This window comes from Podarcis vaucheri (genome assembly GCF_965113315.1).
Source record: "Podarcis vaucheri genome assembly, chromosome: 6".
NCBI classification, from domain to species: Eukaryota; Metazoa; Chordata; class Lepidosauria; order Squamata; family Lacertidae; genus Podarcis; species Podarcis vaucheri.
The window spans coordinates 75,829,507-75,849,593 of NC_138764.1; the positions used below are offsets into that span (position 1 = coordinate 75,829,507).

General features: G+C 39.2%; 1 protein-coding gene across 6 annotated transcripts in view; it reads right to left on the reverse strand.

Annotated features, from left to right (window-relative positions):
• RBM39 (RNA binding motif protein 39) overlaps positions 1–20,087 on the reverse strand; it is a 34,270-nt gene that overhangs the window by 10,876 nt on the left and 3,307 nt on the right. Inside the window, exons 2-10 of one of the 6 annotated variants that reach the window (XM_082228662.1) lie at positions 15,509–15,571; positions 15,214–15,286; positions 13,713–13,762; positions 11,289–11,400; positions 5,119–5,313; positions 4,353–4,418; positions 4,209–4,262; positions 1,834–1,951; positions 449–601 (exon numbers count right to left, since the gene is read on the reverse strand). In XM_082228662.1, the coding sequence (XP_082084788.1) occupies positions 449–601; positions 1,834–1,951; positions 4,209–4,262; positions 4,353–4,418; positions 5,119–5,313; positions 11,289–11,299 (597 nt within the window). In that variant the 5' untranslated portion in view covers positions 11,300–11,400; positions 13,713–13,762; positions 15,214–15,286; positions 15,509–15,571. Of the gene's footprint in view, positions 1–448; positions 602–1,833; positions 1,952–2,423; positions 2,449–4,208; positions 4,263–4,352; positions 4,419–5,118; positions 5,314–11,288; positions 11,401–13,712; positions 15,287–15,508; positions 15,572–20,087 lie in introns of those variants that run through there. The other 5 variants (XM_082228660.1, XM_082228661.1, XM_082228663.1 and 2 more) reach the window with 5 other exon arrangements.

The window sequence follows — 20,087 nt, forward strand, 5'->3', positions numbered from 1 at the left end:
AATATACTATTACTATCAACAATAATATTCAAGTAGATGGCATTTAAATTTGCAAATAGGCATGCTAGTTTATTCTAATAAACTTTTTAATCTGCCATCTCTGTCTCTTAGCTGTTGTCAATCATTGTTTGGTCAAACTACTTTTGAAAAGTCCCCTAATCTTCAACAGCACTTTGAGGTGGCACAGGTTGACAAACTCAAACAACTGAAGTAAAAAATATACTGGACATATTCAAGCTCCTTGTATAACCCTAAATGACACTTCAGATCTATCCAGAATTGAGAATGGAATGTAAGGACTCGATCACAAGTGACTCATAGAATTGTAGAGTTGCAAGAGACCCGGTGGATCATCTACTCCAACCCCCTGCAATGCAAGAATAAAGTGTACATGAAGTAAGATTTACTTATCATAACGGAGCTAGAACAGAAATTAGTATCAACTTACTTGAGATGCTTGTACAATAATTGGTACCCCCAAAACTCGTTGTCCTGTTAATCCAATTGCCAAAGGTACTGAACTAACATCAACAAATTCCACATAAGCAATTCCCTTGGAACGTCTGGAGTTTCTGTCTGAAATCATGCGTACATCACGGACCTAGAAAGATGGGACCAGTTAAAACTTGTTTTACCTATTTGAAAAGTTTAATCTGCATAGTCTTCAGTTTCCTCAGATTCCTGACTTAAGTATATCCAAGTAAGCAAATGTAATTTTGCAGTCTGCAGTGTGCAGACAAGGTCTGGCTCACAGGTAATATTAAGCCACTGTTTAGCACTATGTGGACAAGCCTCAAGGAACATGAGCAAAGCATCATGAGCAAAGCAGAGCATTCCTCTCCCCTTCACCCAGAGCAGGACTTACAGAGTTTAATTACATGTTGAAAGCATCTTAGCATTATGTTTGAACAAGGAATCCATTTCATAACAAGCCAACTTAAAACCACATATTATTAAGCTAGTTCATTAAGTAAAATAAATATACAAAGACGAGCCATGACTACTCACACAGGACTATTCACATTTTTCCTACCGAGTGCCTTCAAATTAAAAATTATGTTTGAAACAAAATTTAATCATTTTTCAACCCTCTCTCATGCCTGCAGATAAACTTGTGAAAACATATAAGCAGTGCCATTTTTCAGTATTCAAGGAATGGTGCTTCAGTGCCCTAACACAGCTACCCTACTCTCCCTCAAAGACTTTTAATTGTTCCTTCAAATAATTAGCCAAGTATTATCCAAATTTTGCTACAATGTTACCATCTTATTTTGAAAGCAAGACACAAAACGGGGACATAGTTCTAGGCAAGGCATGTCCAACACATCAATCGTGATCGACCTGTGGGGAGAGAAAGGGCTGGGGGGGGGGAGCTGGTTAAGTGGAGGGAGAGGGGCTGGCTGGGGGTGGGAAGAGAAGCCAACTGGCTCCTCAGAGAGAGAACTTTTGCCTCCCTTTCCTTCCCACCCCCACTTAAACTCCCCCCTCCTGTATCCACTTAGCTACCTCCTTCCACACACGCACCCCACACATGCACCTCGTCCCTCCAAAGACAATGGGTAGATCACGGCCTGCATTTTAAACTGGGAGTAGATCGCAGTCTCTTGTGAGTTGGTCATGCCTCGTCTATGTTATTTTAGCTAGCAAGTCCTGATGTGGAATCTTTAGATTTAGGCTAAAAATTCAGCAGCTCAATCTTGCAAATCATCCCAAATACTCCACTATATCTTAAATGGAATTTAATATTCAGAAAGTTTGAAAAATATCTGCTGTTATTCTGCTTTAAAAATATTAAGATGACACCGGAAGAAATTTGAGTTATTGACGCCTCACCTTTCCTACAGTAGAGAAAAACTCTTCCAAATCTCTTGGCCTAATTCTTGCAGCAAGCTGCATACAGAATACTGTTCGAGCATCTCTCTCCTCTGGAGTTAGATTATCAATTGGTTCTCTGAAAATAATAGATAAACCATGGTCAGTAATTTTCCATTTTAAAAGAAGATAATTTGAAAAAATTGGTTCTGATATTCATTAAATCCATTTACATTCAGACACAGATGGAGGTTTAACATTCAAATAGCACATGCTTCAAGTAAGGCAGACAGGTACCCCTGTTTTTCAACTGCACCAGATATCCACAGTCCCCTTTAATGAGATGTGTCAATGTCTCAATATCTCAGAATTCATTATTTATAGTGCAAAAAAAGGTATTGCCCTCAGAAAAGGGCTCTTTCCTGTGTAATGTATATTCCTACCCCAATATACAAGAATGTGTAACGCAGATGAAAAAGACAAAATAGGGTTGGGAGAAGGTGCTCGGGGTTAACAAAGGATGTTTTAGAGGTCTTGCACCCCGATTCTACAAGTATGCCTGGAAAAATCTGTTAATTTAATGGACATACTTCTAAGTACGTACACCTTACCTAATCCCAGCATTAGAAAGGAAATGCTTTTAACCTCAACGTACTTTAATAGTTGTGTATGTCTGAAATGAAAGAACGTATTCAGCCATTTTACAAATTTATGTCTTTCGATATTCTATCCATACAAAGGCAGTAATCAGTATAGCACTGGGCAGCAAGAGAAATGCAATGATGCATAGAAAAAATGAAGGCATATCACTGTATTTATCAAGCTTAAGCAGAATAGCACCTTTTACACACAAAAATGCATTGATCATATACTTTGCAACTGAAAGGCAATATTACAAAATCTCCCTCCAAACATTATTTACACCTTACTCTTGTAAAATGTCCACATTTTGCGGACTATGGCAAGAATGGGAGTAAGGTCTAAACCTAACAGCACTCTGTTCGCAAAGTGACCATGACTCCAGTTACAAGACTGCAAATTTATGCCTGACTGTGATCACTCTTTAATTCAATCAATCCCCCTATTTTCAAAGCAAGTCCCCTATATGTAGATAGGCCAGACAGGAACACACAGGGGCCAAGATCTATACATGGGTGCCGCTAGCAAATTCTGGCAGGAGAGATGGATTAACAAGCTTAAGCTCACAGGAGCTCAAAGACAGTAGCTAGACTGAGTGCAAGAAAACAGCCCAATGCTAGTTTTCTTTCAGCCTGGCCTGATGGGGAATGACCCTAATTGCCTGCCGTAAGTACTGAATTAAGCAGTGAAGGATGGCTTTTCAAAAAATGGGGGAGCAGGCAGCTGAGGCTAACATGACATTTGCCCATTGGGTCCATGAAACTGAGTTAAGAATAATCTCTGTAGGCCATAACTGCACCCCAAGCTCCTGCAGTTTAGCTGCCATCTGGGTCATCTTACCCAATGGTTCCATAGAGCCTAACTTAGGGAGACATTCCAGTGCCTCTACTCAGACCAGACAGTTCCTTCCTGCAGCAGAGATTGTTCCCATAGACCTGAGACACATCAGTGTGGAATGGAGAACAGCTGAAAGGAGCACAATATCTCTTGCTGCTCCGTGAAAATTTTACAAAAATCTACTTATAGCTCGGGATGCGGGTGGCACTGTGGGTTAAACCACAGAGCCTAGGACTTGCCGATCAGAAGGTCAGCGGTTCGAATCCCCTGACGGGGTGTGCTCCCATTGCTCGGTCCCTGCTCCTGCCAACCTAGCAGTTCGAAAGCACATTAAAGTGTAAGTAGATAAATAGGTACCGCTCTGGCGGGAAGGTAAATGGCGTTTCTGTGCGCTGCTCTGGTTCGCCAGAAGCGCCTTAGTCATGCTGGCACATGACCCAGAAGCTGTACGCCAATAAAGCGAGATGAGCGCCGCAACCCCAGAGTCGGCCACGACTGGACCTAATGGTCAGGGGTCCCTTTACCTTTACTTATAGCTCATTAATGTCAAATGCATAAGTCACCTTCACACAGAGGTGTATCACAGATGCCTTTCAAAGGACGTTCCTATTAATGGCCAGAGAAAGCAAAAGGTCGTACTACCAGTAATAAAAGAACATCAAATTCTGTAGTGCTACCAACATCCACAACACTTCAGAACTGCCACAATCAATCAAAATAGGTGCACTCTATGCTACTCATGCCAAATTAAAATACTAACAATAACCTTGGCTTGCAGAGGCAGCACACTAAACATGCACAGAGAGCATGTTCTGGAAGCTGAAAGGTGAGAATGAGATTTGCACAGAAAGCAACTGAGACACCTCATATAATATTCAACACTGCACAGTCAATTTAAATAGTAGTATTCAACTGCCTACCTCACAGGACTCTTGTCTTTTCTAAATGGACTTTTGCTCCTAGATCGTCGTCTACTATGGAAAAAAGGATACAACCAATTATGAAGGTATTAAATACATCAAAATAGATAATTAAATAGTCACCATAAAATAAGAGAAGGAAACCTTATTTTAATGTTGTGAGGCAAGCCAATCTTTCCTCTGATGGCACTGTTAAATTTTGGACCAGAACTAGATTAAAAAAAAGACAAGACAATATATTACTAAGCAAGTTCATTATTGGCAGGAACAATCTTGAAAGAAACTAAATGCTAACTGGTGTTCACTTTACAAGTATATTTGAAAGCAAGTGGGATGCAGTAAGGCAGATATGTGAAGCATATCCAAAATTAACCTGAGATATCATTTTGACATTATGAGAAAGTCTGGGCTAGTTCTCAGATGATTTAGTGCAACATATATATATATATATATATATATATATATATATATATATGTGTGTGTGTGTGTGTGTGTGTGAACAAGAAGGCGCGCAAGCAAAGTCTCAGGCTTGCATGGTCTGTCTTATCCTCCCCCTGTATGGCAAGGACATAAGGCATTATGTATGAACCAAATATTGTTATTCCACCATTACAGTGATTACCCTCTCCGATACTGCAAAAGAAAATTGTGTCACTGCCACAGTCATACTTCGATTTCAGATCCCACAATACTGGAAGCAGATTTCTCTTAAGTTGTCTGCTTAAAAGTATTTTGAAAAACCTAAGCTAAGGTACAGAAATGTATACATCTTAAAATTGAGGCTTATGCAGCTATATTAAAAGGTTAGTTTGCCTTTTTTTTAAAAAAATAAAACTTATACTTTTATTACATTTCCTGCTTATTCAGCAATGAAATATTAGAACTAAAATGTCAATTTTGCGCAACATACTAGGGGCTTCTGTAACGGCCTCTGAATCGCCGTTCTCTACTTCTTGAACGGCTGCGTCTCCGTTCTTTACTTCTACTGCGCTTCCTCTCCCGACTCTTGCTCTTCTTCCTCTCACGATCACGACTTCGTTTGCGCTCCTTACTTCTACTCCTCTTCCTGTCATGGCTACGACTTCTGCTCTTGCTCTTTTTTCTCCTGAACGGGACAAACAACACAAGTTTAGGTGTCTTTTTTTTTCAAAAGCAGCAAATAATAAGATCCACTTAAAAGTTAGACTATGAATTAGGTAGGTAGGCAAGTTTTAAAAATCCCCATCAAGTAAGTTATGGCAACTGCAGCATGAATGCAAAGTTTCTTTATAATGTACATTATTTTTTAAATAATGCAATCATTCTTTAATCAAATTACATAATTTATTTTAATTCTCTCTAAACCATTTATACAATAGTTAAAAGCAATGCACTGGGTATGTACAAGCCTTCAAGATGACAGCACACATTCACAAGCATACCCTCAACCAGGATAAACATACGGGTACCTCACTCTTTAAAATATCTACCTCCCTCCTAGGAGGAGGAATATTTTATCAAACAGAAGACACAAAAATGTTTAAACTGCAGATAACTATACCTACCAAGTTCCTTTGCAGAAATGTCAGGTTCATAGTTGATTCTGAACTGTTCATTTAATGAGACTCTCTTTCCACTCTACTGCCTGCTCACGCTAGATATGTTCCAAATGGAGAAGGAATAAGTCCCATTGGAGCAAGTAGCTTGGATCCCAGGTGCCCTTCTGCTAGCGGAAAGCCTCTTCCACTCACAGAAGGGCTGTTTCCGACCTAGCGGAAGAGCATTGCATGAGAAAAGCAACCCCAAATCCAAAGAATTGCTTCTGTTTGCATAAGCTATTTTCAAGACGTTATTACGGCCCACTAGTTTATCCTACAGCTTCCTTATTCACTATTTCTCTCATACTGTAGACGCAGTATGCTACCTTGTGCTGCTGGCTTGTGAGAAATATTTTACTATCACTTGCAGGAAAATTCAAACAGCACAAATACATTGTCTTCTTCCCCTCGTTTATCTGGATCCAATTCAATGATTTAGCCCCTTAAGAGTTATATATTCTAAACCATTTGCTGGTTATAACAGAAATGCAAAGTATTTTTAAGAGGGGAAAAACCTACAGAAGTAACATAGGGACCCAAAGACAGGTTCAAAAGTAAGAACATATACATACTGCATTACCCCAAAAGACATAATTAGTCTATATTAGGGTTTCTCCATGCTTATAACCAGGGACAAATAATGTTTCCACTGTAAAGAGGCAGACATGTACCAAGAACGAAGGAACTGGTTGCCGCTAAGTACACGTCTCAGAACAGGGAGATATTTTTAGTAGCAGAACTGAGCTCACAATCCTTTCACATGAAAATTCATCCTTAATTCCCCTTAATTACTTTTTTCAGTAGCATAATATGGGGAGCCCTTTTGGTTTGCTGGCAAACAGTTGGAGTCAGAAACTGTTGCAGTTCTACTGCAAAAAATCCAGAGGTACTCTCCCTCCTGTGCCTCTCCTTTAAAGGATTTAGAGCATAAGTGTTCACAAAACTCTATTTGTTGACCCTGGTTTATTAGAGTGGTGCATTTATTTTTTACTTAAGCTGTAATATCCTAACAAGAGTACTGAATTTCTTAAAAGTTGTTTAAGCTAACAACACCTGCCTATAATCTGCACTTTTCATTTCACAAGGTTTATTGCATCCAGAGTATTCAACCTTGTGCAGGAGTAAGGTCACTAAACTGGACAACTGGAATTAATTCAAGAGTTAAGATCTCACTCAGATTCTATTCTAAACTAAGAGATTGAACAAATTCATAGTAGAACTTGAATCAGTTATGTTTCTACCCTGTACACAGGAAGACAAGTAGGTTATAAATCAGACAGCTTCAATGAGCAAAAACCAGGGCCTTGGTTTGTAATCACAAGGAGGACCATTTGTTTCTACTGATATTTGTCAATTAAAATTCAAGAAATCCATAGGCTAAACAATCAACTCAAACCTAAGGAGTTTACCTAGCATGATATTAGTGAGATATTATAGATGGTATTCCTCTTTGCAGTCAGATATCCTCAAGAAACATCCTTATAGAAAGCAATTCTTCTTTGATTCCCAGATGACAAAAACTGTCAATACAGGAATAACCAGATGAAATATTGCCAATATCCCCCTTCCCAAGGAAAATGTATAGATTTGAGACCTAATACCTATGTAAGGAATTATTGCAACATGTGCATTTTCATATACCTGGAACCTACAAGCCCAGTAACTTAAGGCTGCCTGTTAATTATAATACGTGGTTTTTTTCTAGTTCGCCTTTTCTTTTAAGCTGCAAGACTCTTGTATCAGTTATGTACCGAACATGAATGTGGCAAGTAAAACATTTATGGGAACTACAAGAATTTTCCTACTGCAGGAATAAAAAGAAACTCTGAGAAGACACTGAAGTTCAAACTTGGACCTAAAATTAATGTTCATATCATTATTATTAAATAACAAGTGTGACCAATTGTTTCTCCATAAAAATATAAAACATAGCATGTGAAATTTACCTAAGTTTAAAATTAGGTTTTCAACTCCTTTCTACCAAATAAGTCAAATAATTTAAATTTCTAATAAATCTGTCACATCAAGAATGCATAATGGATGCTTGCATATGCCATCAGGAAAGCTGCAATTTACTCTCATAACAAAAGATTTCACCCCAGTACTGCCTACACTACAGGAATGAAGTTCTGTAAGGAAAAGATAAGGGCTTTCTTAAATTGTCTTTCTTCCTTGTGGCAGCACATTGCCACAGTTATAAGTTGCAGCTCAAGAACATGATTTTCATCCAACAAACAATTTGTTGAGTATATAGATAGGCTTATGGTTGCAGCAAATGTGCAAACCAACCCGCAAATCACCTGTTGGAACTTTGAGAGACTGGCATACTAGCAATAGCATTAAAAGTGGGCTGGTTTTTATGCAGCACTAAAATATAGCTTATTTTAAACATGGGATAAGCATGAGAAAAGCTTCAGGTTCACAAACTCCCGTTCTAGGCAAGAGTGATTTAAAATGAGCCAGCTTCATAACCCATGGTTTGAAATTAGCTCACTCAGAAACCTGACTAGAGATTGTTTTATATCATGATCTCTGGTTCATACATAAGAAGTCAGAAATTATGGAAAGTGAACCAAAACACTGAGGAAATCTTTCTCCCAACTGCATGGAAGCAGAGGAACAAGAGACCTCAAAGCTTTACTCAGGCTCATTTCAATTCATACATGTAAAACTAAACCACTGTTGTGTGTGTACAAGTTGAATAAGAAAGTATTACTGAGCAGATTGCTCATTTCCAAATACTTTAATAGCTTGGGAACAGCAAAGACCAATCAAGTGGAAGAGCTTCTTTCGAATCATGAGAAGCACTTCAGAAAACCTTATACACTATATGAGAAAAAAATTAATGCTTGGAACTACAGACAAAAAATCACTTTCATGTTGTGTATGGGAGGTCAGTGATAGTGCATCCTAAAGATTAACTATGAAGAATGTAATAAAATAAAAGCACTTCATGTGCAGCATGCTGCCCCAAACTGAATCTAAAGAAAAATGTAATAAATGGGCACCAGTCATGCCTAATACAGGCTTCAAATCATCTTCATTTCTCAACAGCATGCCAGCAATACAAAATGCTCTGCAACACAGTACATATGTATGTATGTATGTATGTATGTATGTATGTACATACATACATAATCAGGCTACTATAATGAAGCAGTCAAACTGGTAAAAAGGTATGTTCCTTCTAATCAACAATTCCTAACCAAGCTGGTGCAGCAATACAACTGCTAGCACATTTGCAAAGCTAAACCGGGTACAATATTGTTTCAAATTAGATGGAGGACCACCTGTTGAAATTCCTGCATTGCAGACGGTTGGACTAGATGACTCAGGGCCCCTTCTACAATTCTTTGATTCTATGAGTATGATCACCACTTTGGAGGATTTGCTTTTTTATTATTTCTGCAGGTGTGTGTGTTTGTGTGTGTATATCAAATTACACACTTTCCATTGGACTTGTAAGCTTGAGAGTTAGTGTGGTGTAACTGTTAAGAGTATCAGACTAGGACCCGAAACTTGAATGTCCACTTGGCTATGAAGCTGACTGGGTGGCCATAGGCCTCTTAGCCCAACCTAGCTCACAGGGTTGTGGTGGGAGAGAGCTATGTACACCATCTGGAGCTCCTTGGAGAATAAGGTGTTCTAAATTGCAACAAATGATTAATGTATTTAACGTAAGCAGTAGTGCACACAGTGACAAAGGTTTTCTGGAAAACTAGGGTAATATGCATAGGGTAATTTTCCATTTGCACCAGAAATTGTTTTGATGCCCAGGAGCATGGGTGGTGGACAATCTAGCCTGTGGGCCAATCTTGTCCAAGTTGCTCCATGAGGTCATTTCCCCAAAACCACACTGCCTGTCTATCAGCTGACAATAGTTGTGATGTCATCTAATGGGCTTTAGGATAGGGTTGATTTAACACATTCCTGTTCCCAGCAATGAATGGGTCTACAGCCAAAGCAGCAAGATTTAACCCCCTCCTTGTGAGCCAAAAAGTATGGGGGGGGGGATTCCAAATTCTGGAAGGGTTTTGCATGGAACTCCCTGCTAAAACAGAGCGGGGGATTTGTTTTAGCAGGGAATTTCAACACAAACCGCTTCATAGGGTTTAGCCTTCCCAGAATGTAGGAAAATACTTTTTAATTTTAGCTGCACCTTTGGGACTTTAAAGCACTTTGCATCATTGTGACATCAGGTGGCTGATGGGGTGGTGGCTCCTGATAAAAATCTATCTCATGAAGCCAAAAAGGTTCCTCAACACCTGCCCTAGAGACTCATCTAATCATGTTTGTTTAACTTGTATTTATTAAAGAAAAGGCAAAAATTCTGAAACTGCCAAACATGCCTAATATTGTATTTGCAACTGATATCCATTTGATGTTAATAATGAAAGAAAAGCTCTGGAACTTTCCCCACCCTACATAAAACCAAATAATGCTGTTTTCCTAATAAAATACATGCAGTCATCATGACTGTAAAAGCTTGTGCATTTGCTACTATTCTATTTTGCTTCAAGTTAAATTATAGCACACATCTGCAAGAAACTGAAAACACTGGTATCAATAAGTAAATAACACGTTTATTAGTCACCCGCCCAGGAAATTAACCTTAATCCAAATTGTATTTGTTGCAGTTAGTTTTTGCTTAGTTTATACTAAAATGTATCTTTTTTGCATATGGTAAATGGCTAAACAAAATCCCTGTTGTTTTATGCATACTGAATGTTTTGCACCATCCATTTTTCACTTTTAGGATCTCACCCCATATACACCCGCTCAATTGCTTCAATCTGCAGAACTGGCACTCTTACAGGTGCCACATAATACTCGTTCCACACTTGTAGTAATCAATCTTTTAGTGGCAGCACCTACAGTTTGGAACTCCAGGCCTGACAGGTTCCTTCGTTGTATTCCTCTGTGCCTGCTTAAAGCATTTCTGTTTAGACAACCCTATCCATAAATGCAGATTTTAATGTTGTATGTTATATTTTTGTAAGCTTCTTAGAAGTTCTCTTAGGTAAAGTTGCCCCTGACTGTTAGGTCCAGTCGCAGACAACTCTGGGGTTTCGCGCTCATCTCACTCTATAGGCCAAGGGAGCCAGCGTTTGCCCGCAGACAGCTTCCGGGTCATGTGGCCAGGATGACTAAGCCGGTTCGGGTGAACCAGAGCAGCGCACAGAAACGCCATTTACCTTCCCGCCAGAGCGCTACCTATTTATCTACTTGCACTGCATGCTTTCGAACTGCTAGGTGGGCAAGAAGTTCTCTTACATTAATTTAAGTGAACTTTTTTGGCATGATGCTTTGTTATATTGTAGATCATTTCCCATCATTTTGGGCCTTTTTAGCTATGAATTAAGCAAAAGGTCAGGATTTTAAAGCCCTGAATAAACCAACAGGGTATGAAGTCTACACCTTTTAATGCACCCAGACAGGAAAACACCTTCATGAAATTGTCCATGTCCATAAAAGTTTAGCTCAGGGATGGGGAACCTCTTACCCTCTTGGCATGGCCTATTGTCAGGGATGGAAGGTGTAGTCCAGCAACATCTGAAGGGCCACAGGTTCCCCATCCCAGATTTAGCCCATGAGATCAGTGGGGCTACATAAAACTACATTAAGAAAACAAAAATGTTTAGCACTTTTTCCCTGTTCACCCAATGGCTGACAGAACAAAGTCTCTTGTAAATTCTTGAGGGTGACAGGAGACGGCAGAACATTCCTCAACACCTAGGACAAGCAACAAAAAGCTAAGTTAACATCTTCCCACCAAGATAACATTTAATAAAAAGGAGACTGTCCAGCCAGTTGTTTGTTGCCTGCTGTGGTTGTAAGACCATGAGTTTTAGGCTGCCTTGCAGTTAAGTTAGTACAGCAAAGGGTCCAAAAGGCTTTAATGAAATATTAACGCATATTTCCTCTAATTCCTACTACAAAGGAATTAAAAAGGTTCTGGGAAGTAACTTACTGTGAGCTTTTGTAAAAAAACACGTCCTTTTTTGAGAGTAAATCCTCTTTCTTATCCCACTGACCTATGACATTATTAACCTTTCATACAACACCGTCAACCTATTATTGTGGCTTGCAGTCTTAAGATATGAACAGGGGTTTTTCTCTAATAAAAGCAAGTCAGGGAGCCTAAAATAGTATTATTCAGGGTATTTAAATTTTCACTTTGGGTGGTATCCAGTGGAGACTGTCAGCAGACAAAAGGGAATCTGTCAATGGAAGGGAGAGAAAAGTTTTATTAATCTCCCATTCCCCCTAAGGTACCCCACACACTATCTAAATCTGCTCCAGAAGGTTGGGGGAGCAGAAATAATTAAAAATAACCTTTCAGCAGCTGAAAGTCACCACTGGACACGATCCACTGAATAAAATGGCCAACAAGGCTGGTAGAGAAGCTGGTTTCCTTCTAACACCATTACATTTGGATAAGACAGAATACAGCATGACTCCTTCTTCTATGTACTGTGTTCCACTTTATAAAAGTAAAACCACCAGGGAAAGGAAATTAGAAGTTTCCAGTTACTTCCACTATCAAATACTACAAAGAGAAAGGAGCTATCTACCTTCCCAATACAAGCTGTCTTTACATGAACAAGGCAATCTACCTCAGATACTCCCCAAGTGTAATTTAGGCAGATGAGTCTTATTTCTATATTGTGCACATTTTTAAACAGTAGTTTACTCCTCTCATTTCCACAAGAAGGGCCACATTCTGCACAGGTAGCAAAGACATGCTCTCAGAAGGCAAGAGTAGACTGTACTTTTCCAGTAGCCGTTTTTTGATGGGATGGCTCTGGGAAGAAACATATTATTCTTTTTAAGAGCAAAGTTCAGTCTCTTGCGCTCTCTCGTCTCTCAGCAGTAAGTTTAAGTAAACGTTTAGTCACTGTTGATATTAATGAAACAATCTACTATCCAAAAAGGATCTGTTCAGCAGGGAGTGGGAAAATGATTCTGTTTTCCACCACAGTAAAAGACTAGTGTTTGAGTTTTTATTGCTTAGAAAAGCACAGCCCTATGCAAAGGCAGTTTTGCTTAAAGTGGTATTTTGTTTGTTTTCTCAGCTACCCATTGCTAAACAAAGGAACTGATGCCTCAGAAATTGACTGTTTTTATCTGGAGATATTTAAAGAAAGGATATGCAAGTTGACCCCCAAGGTTCCCTTTTATTTAAAAGAAGCAGATCATCTCACTAGAAAACAATTAAATTTAGTTTTTAGAACTATTCCAGTTCTGTTTCATTAGCCCTCTCTGTTATATTAAAATATTTTGCTTCCATTTTCTAGAAGAGGGGGAAAAACTAGTGGAAACCAGCAACTCTCACTGTGTTCCCAAATAGCTTATCAAGATACTGCCAAACACTGTTCTTTTGTCCTACGACTATGAAGCATGACTGGCTGGAACTCGAGGAAAAGACTGTTCTGTGGTGACTTCAACCTTACAGAATTAGCTGAGAAGTCACCTTAAGCCAACCCACACATACTTCTCAACATTCCAGAAAGATAGGTATGCTAGCCTAAAGTAGTTCCAAGGTGCTTCAACAATACAAGTTCTTATGCCCAAGATTCCACAGTCAAATTTATTCCATTTGGAAATTTACCTTAAAAAGTTCACTTGCGCTACAATCCCATGTCCACTGGAAATAAGCACCAATGAACGCAGTGGATCTGTCCATGTATCTGTCATAGACTATATATTTAGCTGTATTTAATTTCTTTTGAAAGATGACCCGGTGGAAATTTTTGGAATTGAACAAGGATTCCAGTTGTCTCTTTCAAAAGTTTATGTTGGGGGTAAAATATTCTGTTTGCTTAAAAACTGAAGAACACTAATATTACTGAGGGAAGAGGGCCTGGCTGCCAAAGAATGTTTCCTAGGAATAACGACAAATTCAGTAATACCAATGGATACTTACTTCTTGCTGCGCTCTTCATGGCCATTGGCACTGCTCAATTTGTTCTCATCCTAAGCAGGGTTGATAGAAGAACATCGTGAGGACGAAGTGGAAACATTTCAAGTGGTCAAAAGGGTAATGGGAATAGGGATAAGAAAATACAAAACAAAAATTTTAATACTAAAATTATTTTACATTTAATATGGAGTGCTACTAGTTAATGTAGACTTGTTTAACCACTTTGTTGCTTATAGTTAAGTCATACAATTACAAATACAAGAATTACTATTAAAAATATATATTTAAATCGTACAAACTTCCTTACGTGACTTTAAAGTTATCCTGAAGTTTTCAGCACTCAAGTGGTTAAATAAATAAAATGTAAAAAGAAATTTCACGTTTAAAACATTTTCATGTACTATAATCCCTTTGACCAGTACCAAGGCTATATCTCTGCCTAAGCCCCAAGTGGCCATGCTAGCAGCCAGCCACTATCGATTTCCTGTGACCGATGCCAGTCCTGAGATCTTCGCCCATTTTCGTTGGAGGGTTGGGACTGTAAGAGCTTGATGCCACCTCTGTCACACATCTCGCCCTGAAGCAAACAGGGATTCACACTGCTTTAGTAACGTCGACTCCCAAGTCAGTCATCAATAATCCAACCAGTCCAGCCTAAATATTCCCTATTTCCATACCTGTTTACATGGAAAATATCCATGTTAAACTAGCACACAAGATTCTTAACATTACAAATTATGATTTGTTTCAAAATGTTACATAGCTAATTAATATTACATAAAACTAAACATGAAAATTTAAAAGGTTACAAACACTTGTTCAAAACGCATACCGCATAGCTGTACTAAACATACTTCAAAATGAACTAATAGTTGCTGTTATGTTTATTGTAGTTATCACACCAGTTACACCATGAGTTCAACTGCTACATTACTTAATTTTTTGTATATATAGATTTGTGAAGCCAGTGCTACTGCATGCATAATTTAATAGTTTCACCAATATCCAGTGAAAAACTAAATACATTTGCTGCCTGTTTAGATCTAGAAGCTAGGTATTAAATATTCAGAAATGTAGAAAATTATATCAAAGTTGCTAAATTAAATAAATAGAAGAGTACTCTTTCACAACGAACGGTAGACTGCAACAATATTTTGTTTTACTATTACTAAAATGTGAACTATTCAGGGATCCAAGAATTTTTGGAAAGGTCTTTCGCACAACAGTTAATTGCCTCCTATCCTGTTAAAGATTAATCACCCGTCTATCTTTTTTTAAAAAAAAGAGGTCACTCTTCTTCCATTAAGCAGTCTAAGTATTTGCTTGCCATGAACTTGGGGAAGAGATTATTCTTGGAACCCTGCTATTTGCCCAAACCACTGCATTCACCTTGTTGCTAATCCAAAATTGAGCTGGTAGTTTTTAGGAGTGTTTTCCGTTTGTTTGGTTTTTTTGTTTTTACCTAGGGGGACCACGGTACAGCGATACGTCACTCAATTACTACCTTATGATTGACAGTTCACACTGGAATCAAAGGTGAATTCATGGGAGTAGAGGTGAGATATCGTTAGGCAAGTCTACAAAGAGAGATAGATGGGCATTTATTCATCACGCTGAAGTGAAACTACTGCACAATATAATTACATTAACAGCATATAGTTACTCGTAAGATACACGTAACGCACGTCCAATAAGATAAATCATGAGGGCTCCGGGGATGTTAGTTTACAGTTCAGCAGTAGTTTCATGAATAATGCTAAATGAATAGTGATAAAGCCCTTATTAGCATATTTTCTCACCTTCTTATAAGGAGCTTCAAGCATTGCTTCAATATCAATATCATCAGCCATTTTTCACGACACCTAGAAAGAGGAAAAAGTTCCTTTAGTCAAGCATGTACTAATCCAGACTAGTTCAAAAATTAGGAGCTTGATGATTCTGATGGTGACAAAGGTTGCATCAGTCCACACTTCCAAATGATTCATAGTTTTATATTCTGAACATTCTGGAAACTCTAGGTCAGTTTTGACATAACACTGTTAAAAGTGAATGAACCAAGCTTCTCCCTACTTTTTACACCCTTTCTTCTTCCTCTAGTGCAAATGAAAGGTACCAGTGTCCACAAGCGTTCATTTCCATTTTTGATTAACATTAGCTTTTGTTTTACCAAACTCTGGACCAACTGTGATTAATTTTAACTAAGATTAATGGAAACAAGCCAATCTCAAACCATAGCAGGCTGGCTTTCATTAACTATAGATAAGATTTACCAGAGCTTATGGTTCAAACATGCTAAACTGTAGTTCAGCTAAAATTCCAAGTGATAACTTATAATCTCCTAGGCGTAGCTATGCTGGAGGAGAGGGAAGTGTGTGAGCTCAAAGAGAGGCTAGGCTTAATCCTGTAACACTAAAGCACGGCTGTCTGCAAAAAGTCACAGTCTCTGGAAGCATGTAACACATTCAGCCAAACACAAAACTATGCAGTTTTCCTATTATCCAGAGAAAAAGTAAACCCGGTTCCCATGTTTGTAAATTACTTTTGTAAATACCTACCCAACATACATAAACAGAAGCATATTTGCTAATAAAACATACTAAAATATCTCTTCTCCAAATAGCCATAATAGGTTTTATTACTCCAGTAATACCTGTGTAATTAAGATAATAATTTGCTGAAAACCCCTCACCAAGTCATTTGACTTTCAAAGACAACAAACTATTATAATTCTCTGTTGGCTTTCTGGCTAACAGAGGTAAAGATTTCTTAAAATAAATGTGATATTCAGCTCAGGTTACAGTTTCTCTCTCTCAATTTCTCTATCATGGAGAGCCCAGACTTTGTCAATGGGCAAGAACACAGATGCTGCAGGCTCCAAGCAACTGCTGAAAGCAAAATAAGCAAGAGCATTTCAACATACTCTTGTTAAACCAGATATGCACTAATATCAAACTGTTGGAACCAATTCAATTATCAATTCAATGTAACAAATAACAATAATCTAGAAATTCCAATTGTTTAACCACATTTTGAAAAATGAACTCTTGAAAATGCATGTATGCATATACCCTCCCATAAAACTGTTCCTGGAATGCTCTAACATTTTTGGTTGAGCATTTTGTTACTGTAAATGCTGTTTGCTCAAGGTTAAAGTTGACTGATGGAAAACATTTCCTTAAAATCAACAGTGAATACAGCTATGCAGAATTATAAAAGGGAAGCCATTTTGTGTTTTTGCCTTACCTCCAGGGTGTGGGGGAAACATCCCTGTGGTGAAAAAAAGCTCAATAGAGCTTCAGATTAGAAGTTCCTCATGAATCTGATGATTTCCCATCACCTGAAATCTGCCATGAATCATTGACTCCTTGGGTCAAAAATTCAAAACAGATTAGTTAAACTATCCCAGAAAATATTTCGTATGGAATCAGCTGTTGCAGATTCCCCAATTGCAAGATATCAGCAATCCTGAGCTTGTTATGATAAGGATTATGGGTAGACTACTCTCAGCTACTCTCTGAAGAATGGAGAAAAGACCCTCTTAAGAATATTAGGGGTGGGCAGGGGAAGGACTAGACCATGTGAAAAATGAACACAATATTTTAGCTGCAGTTCATTTTCAGCTTTGTATTCTTGTTATTAAAAAAGTGTGATTCAACATTTTGTAGCTGCACTCATAACCTAGGTTTAATGAGATATGAAAGCTAGGAGCTAAATACCACAATTTCTAACACTGAACTTTTTTTATGACTGCTTTTATACAGCACAGTAATATTGTTTTAGGAGTTTCAAAGAGTGTTGAAAGCAATATAATAATTGCACTCACGTAATTACTCCCACTTGTGCAACAAAACTGCTCCCTCTCCTGTTCACACATGCAGACCCCCAAATCTCCTTCAGAAGGTGGGGGGGGGGAGCATTAGAAACTCAGAAATGTAAACTAATCACCAAATGCCATCTTAAACCTGGGTTATGGTCGCCACATAGGAATGTCTAGGTACCTTTTTTCCTGCAGTGAATTTTATTATTTTTGTTACTTTTTATTCATTTCACTTCTGTACTGCTTTATATTTTAAAGAAAAAAAATCTCAAAGTGGTTTACAGCACATTAAAACATCAAATAAAATAGTCCAGAATAAAACTGAAACTTCAAGGAAAGTACAGTGGTGCCCCGCAAGACGAATGCCTCGCAAGACGAATGCCTCGCAAGACGAAAAACTCGCTAGACGAAAGTTTTCCGTTTTTGAGTTGCTTCGCAAGACAAATTTCTCTATGGGCTTGCTTCGCAAGACAAAAACGTCTTGCAAGTTTGTTTCCTTTTTCTTAACACCGTTAATACAGTTGCGACCTGACTTCGAGTAGCAACTCATAGAATGCAGTGTACATAGTAGCATTTTTTGAGGTTTTTAAAGACTTTGGTGATTTTTGAAGCTTTTCCAAAACTTCTTTTGCAGCATTTAGTAAGTTAAGCTTTTAAAACTTTTTGGGGGGTTTTGGATTTTGGGTTGGGGTGTTTGGAATTCAAGGACTTGGTGTTGGGGAGGGGTTTGCAAGAATCTGAAAGCTTGTGTGTTTTTTCTGCATTTTTATGATTTTCTGTGACCATTGGGCCACTCTGTTTTTTTCAAAAAAAATCTGGATTTGAATTTCTGTGTGCTGGGTGAACAGTTGGGGAGGGGTTTGCAAGAATCTGGAAGCTTGTGTGGTTTTTTTTCTGGCATGGAGAGGCTGCCAGTTCTGATGTTTCTGCGGCTGAAGACTTTGCAGCGGAGTTCCTGGAGGTTGTGAAGACGGAGGGCTACGTTCCACAGCAGGTCTTCAACTGCGACAAGACCGGGCTGTTTTGGAAGAGGATGCCCAAAAGGACTTTCATCACACAGGAGGCGGCCAAGTTGCCTGGCCACAAGCCCATGAAGGACCGTCTGACCATGCTCTTCTGTGCCAACGCAATCGGCGACCTGAAGATCAAGACCCTGCTGGTGTACCACTCGGAGAACCCACGGGCCTTCAAGAAACACAAGGTCAACAAGGAGCGGCTGAGTGTCATGTGGCGATCCAACAGTAAGGCTTGGGTCACACGTGTGCTGTTTGTGGACTGGGTCAATCATGCTTTTGGCCCTGCTGTCAAACAGTACCTGCTGGACAACGACCTGCCGCTGAAGGCTTTGCTTCTGATGGACAATGCTCCTGCTCATCCTAAAGGCCTTGAGGACTTGTTGGAGGAGTTCAGCTTCATCAGCATCATGTTCCTGCTGCCTAACACCACGCCACTGCTCCAGCCGATGGATCAGCAGCTCATCGACAATTTCAAAACTCTACACCAAGGAGCTTTTCAGGCGATGCTTCGAGGTGGCTGATTGCACCACCATCACCCTGCGGGAATTCTGGAAGGACCACTTCGGCATTGTTACCTGTTTGAAGATGATCACCACGGCCTGGAACGGGATCAGCCAGAGAATTTTGAATTGCGCTTGGCGCAGCTTGTGGCCGGACTGTGTGGCACCAAGTGACTCTGATGCACCAGAGTCAACAGTGGTGCAGGACATTGTTGCCTTGGGGAGGACCATGGGCCTGGAGGTCACAGAGGAGGACATCAGCGAGCTGGTGGAGGAGCACGACCACGAGCTGACCACCCAGGAGCTGGTCGAACTGCAGGCCTCGCTGGAAGAGGAGGAAGCAACTGAGGAACGGCTGTCCTCCAAAGAACTGAGGGACATTTGCCTGAAGTGGAAGGATGTGCAGGCTTTTGCACAGCGGCACCACCCTGACAAGCACGTGGCACATGACCTTGTGAACACTTTTGATACGAGGGTCATGTCGCCTTTCAGGGAGGTGATGAAAAGGCGGATGAAGCAGCAGACCATGGACAGGTTCTTCAGCAAGAAGCAAAGAGCGGAAGAGGAATCTTCTTTGAGTTGTCCCCCAGAGTCTTAGAAAATGTACTGTACACTTTGTTGATTTTTAAATGTTTTTCTGTCATGTTTAGAAACTTAAATTATTGTTCCTTCAATTTTTGAAATGCTCTTTACAGTATGTGTGACTTTAAAGAGCACTTAATAAACTCTTGTTGTACCAAATTTGGCTTTGTTTGGACTTTTTTTGACCATAGGAACGCATTAATTGATTTTCAATGCATTCCTATGGGAATTCGTGATTTGCAAGACGAAAAATTCGCTAGACAAAAAAACTCACGGAACGAATTAATTTCGTCTTGCAAGGCACCACTGTATTTCAGATGCTTCCCTAAGGGATATTTTGCTTTCCCCATATTTATTTACCTACTTAATTTATATAGCTGCCCCAAAGCAGAAGCACTCTAAGAAGCCAGTGTTGTGTACTTGTTAGAGTGTTGGACTAGGATCCGGGAAATGAGGGTTCAAA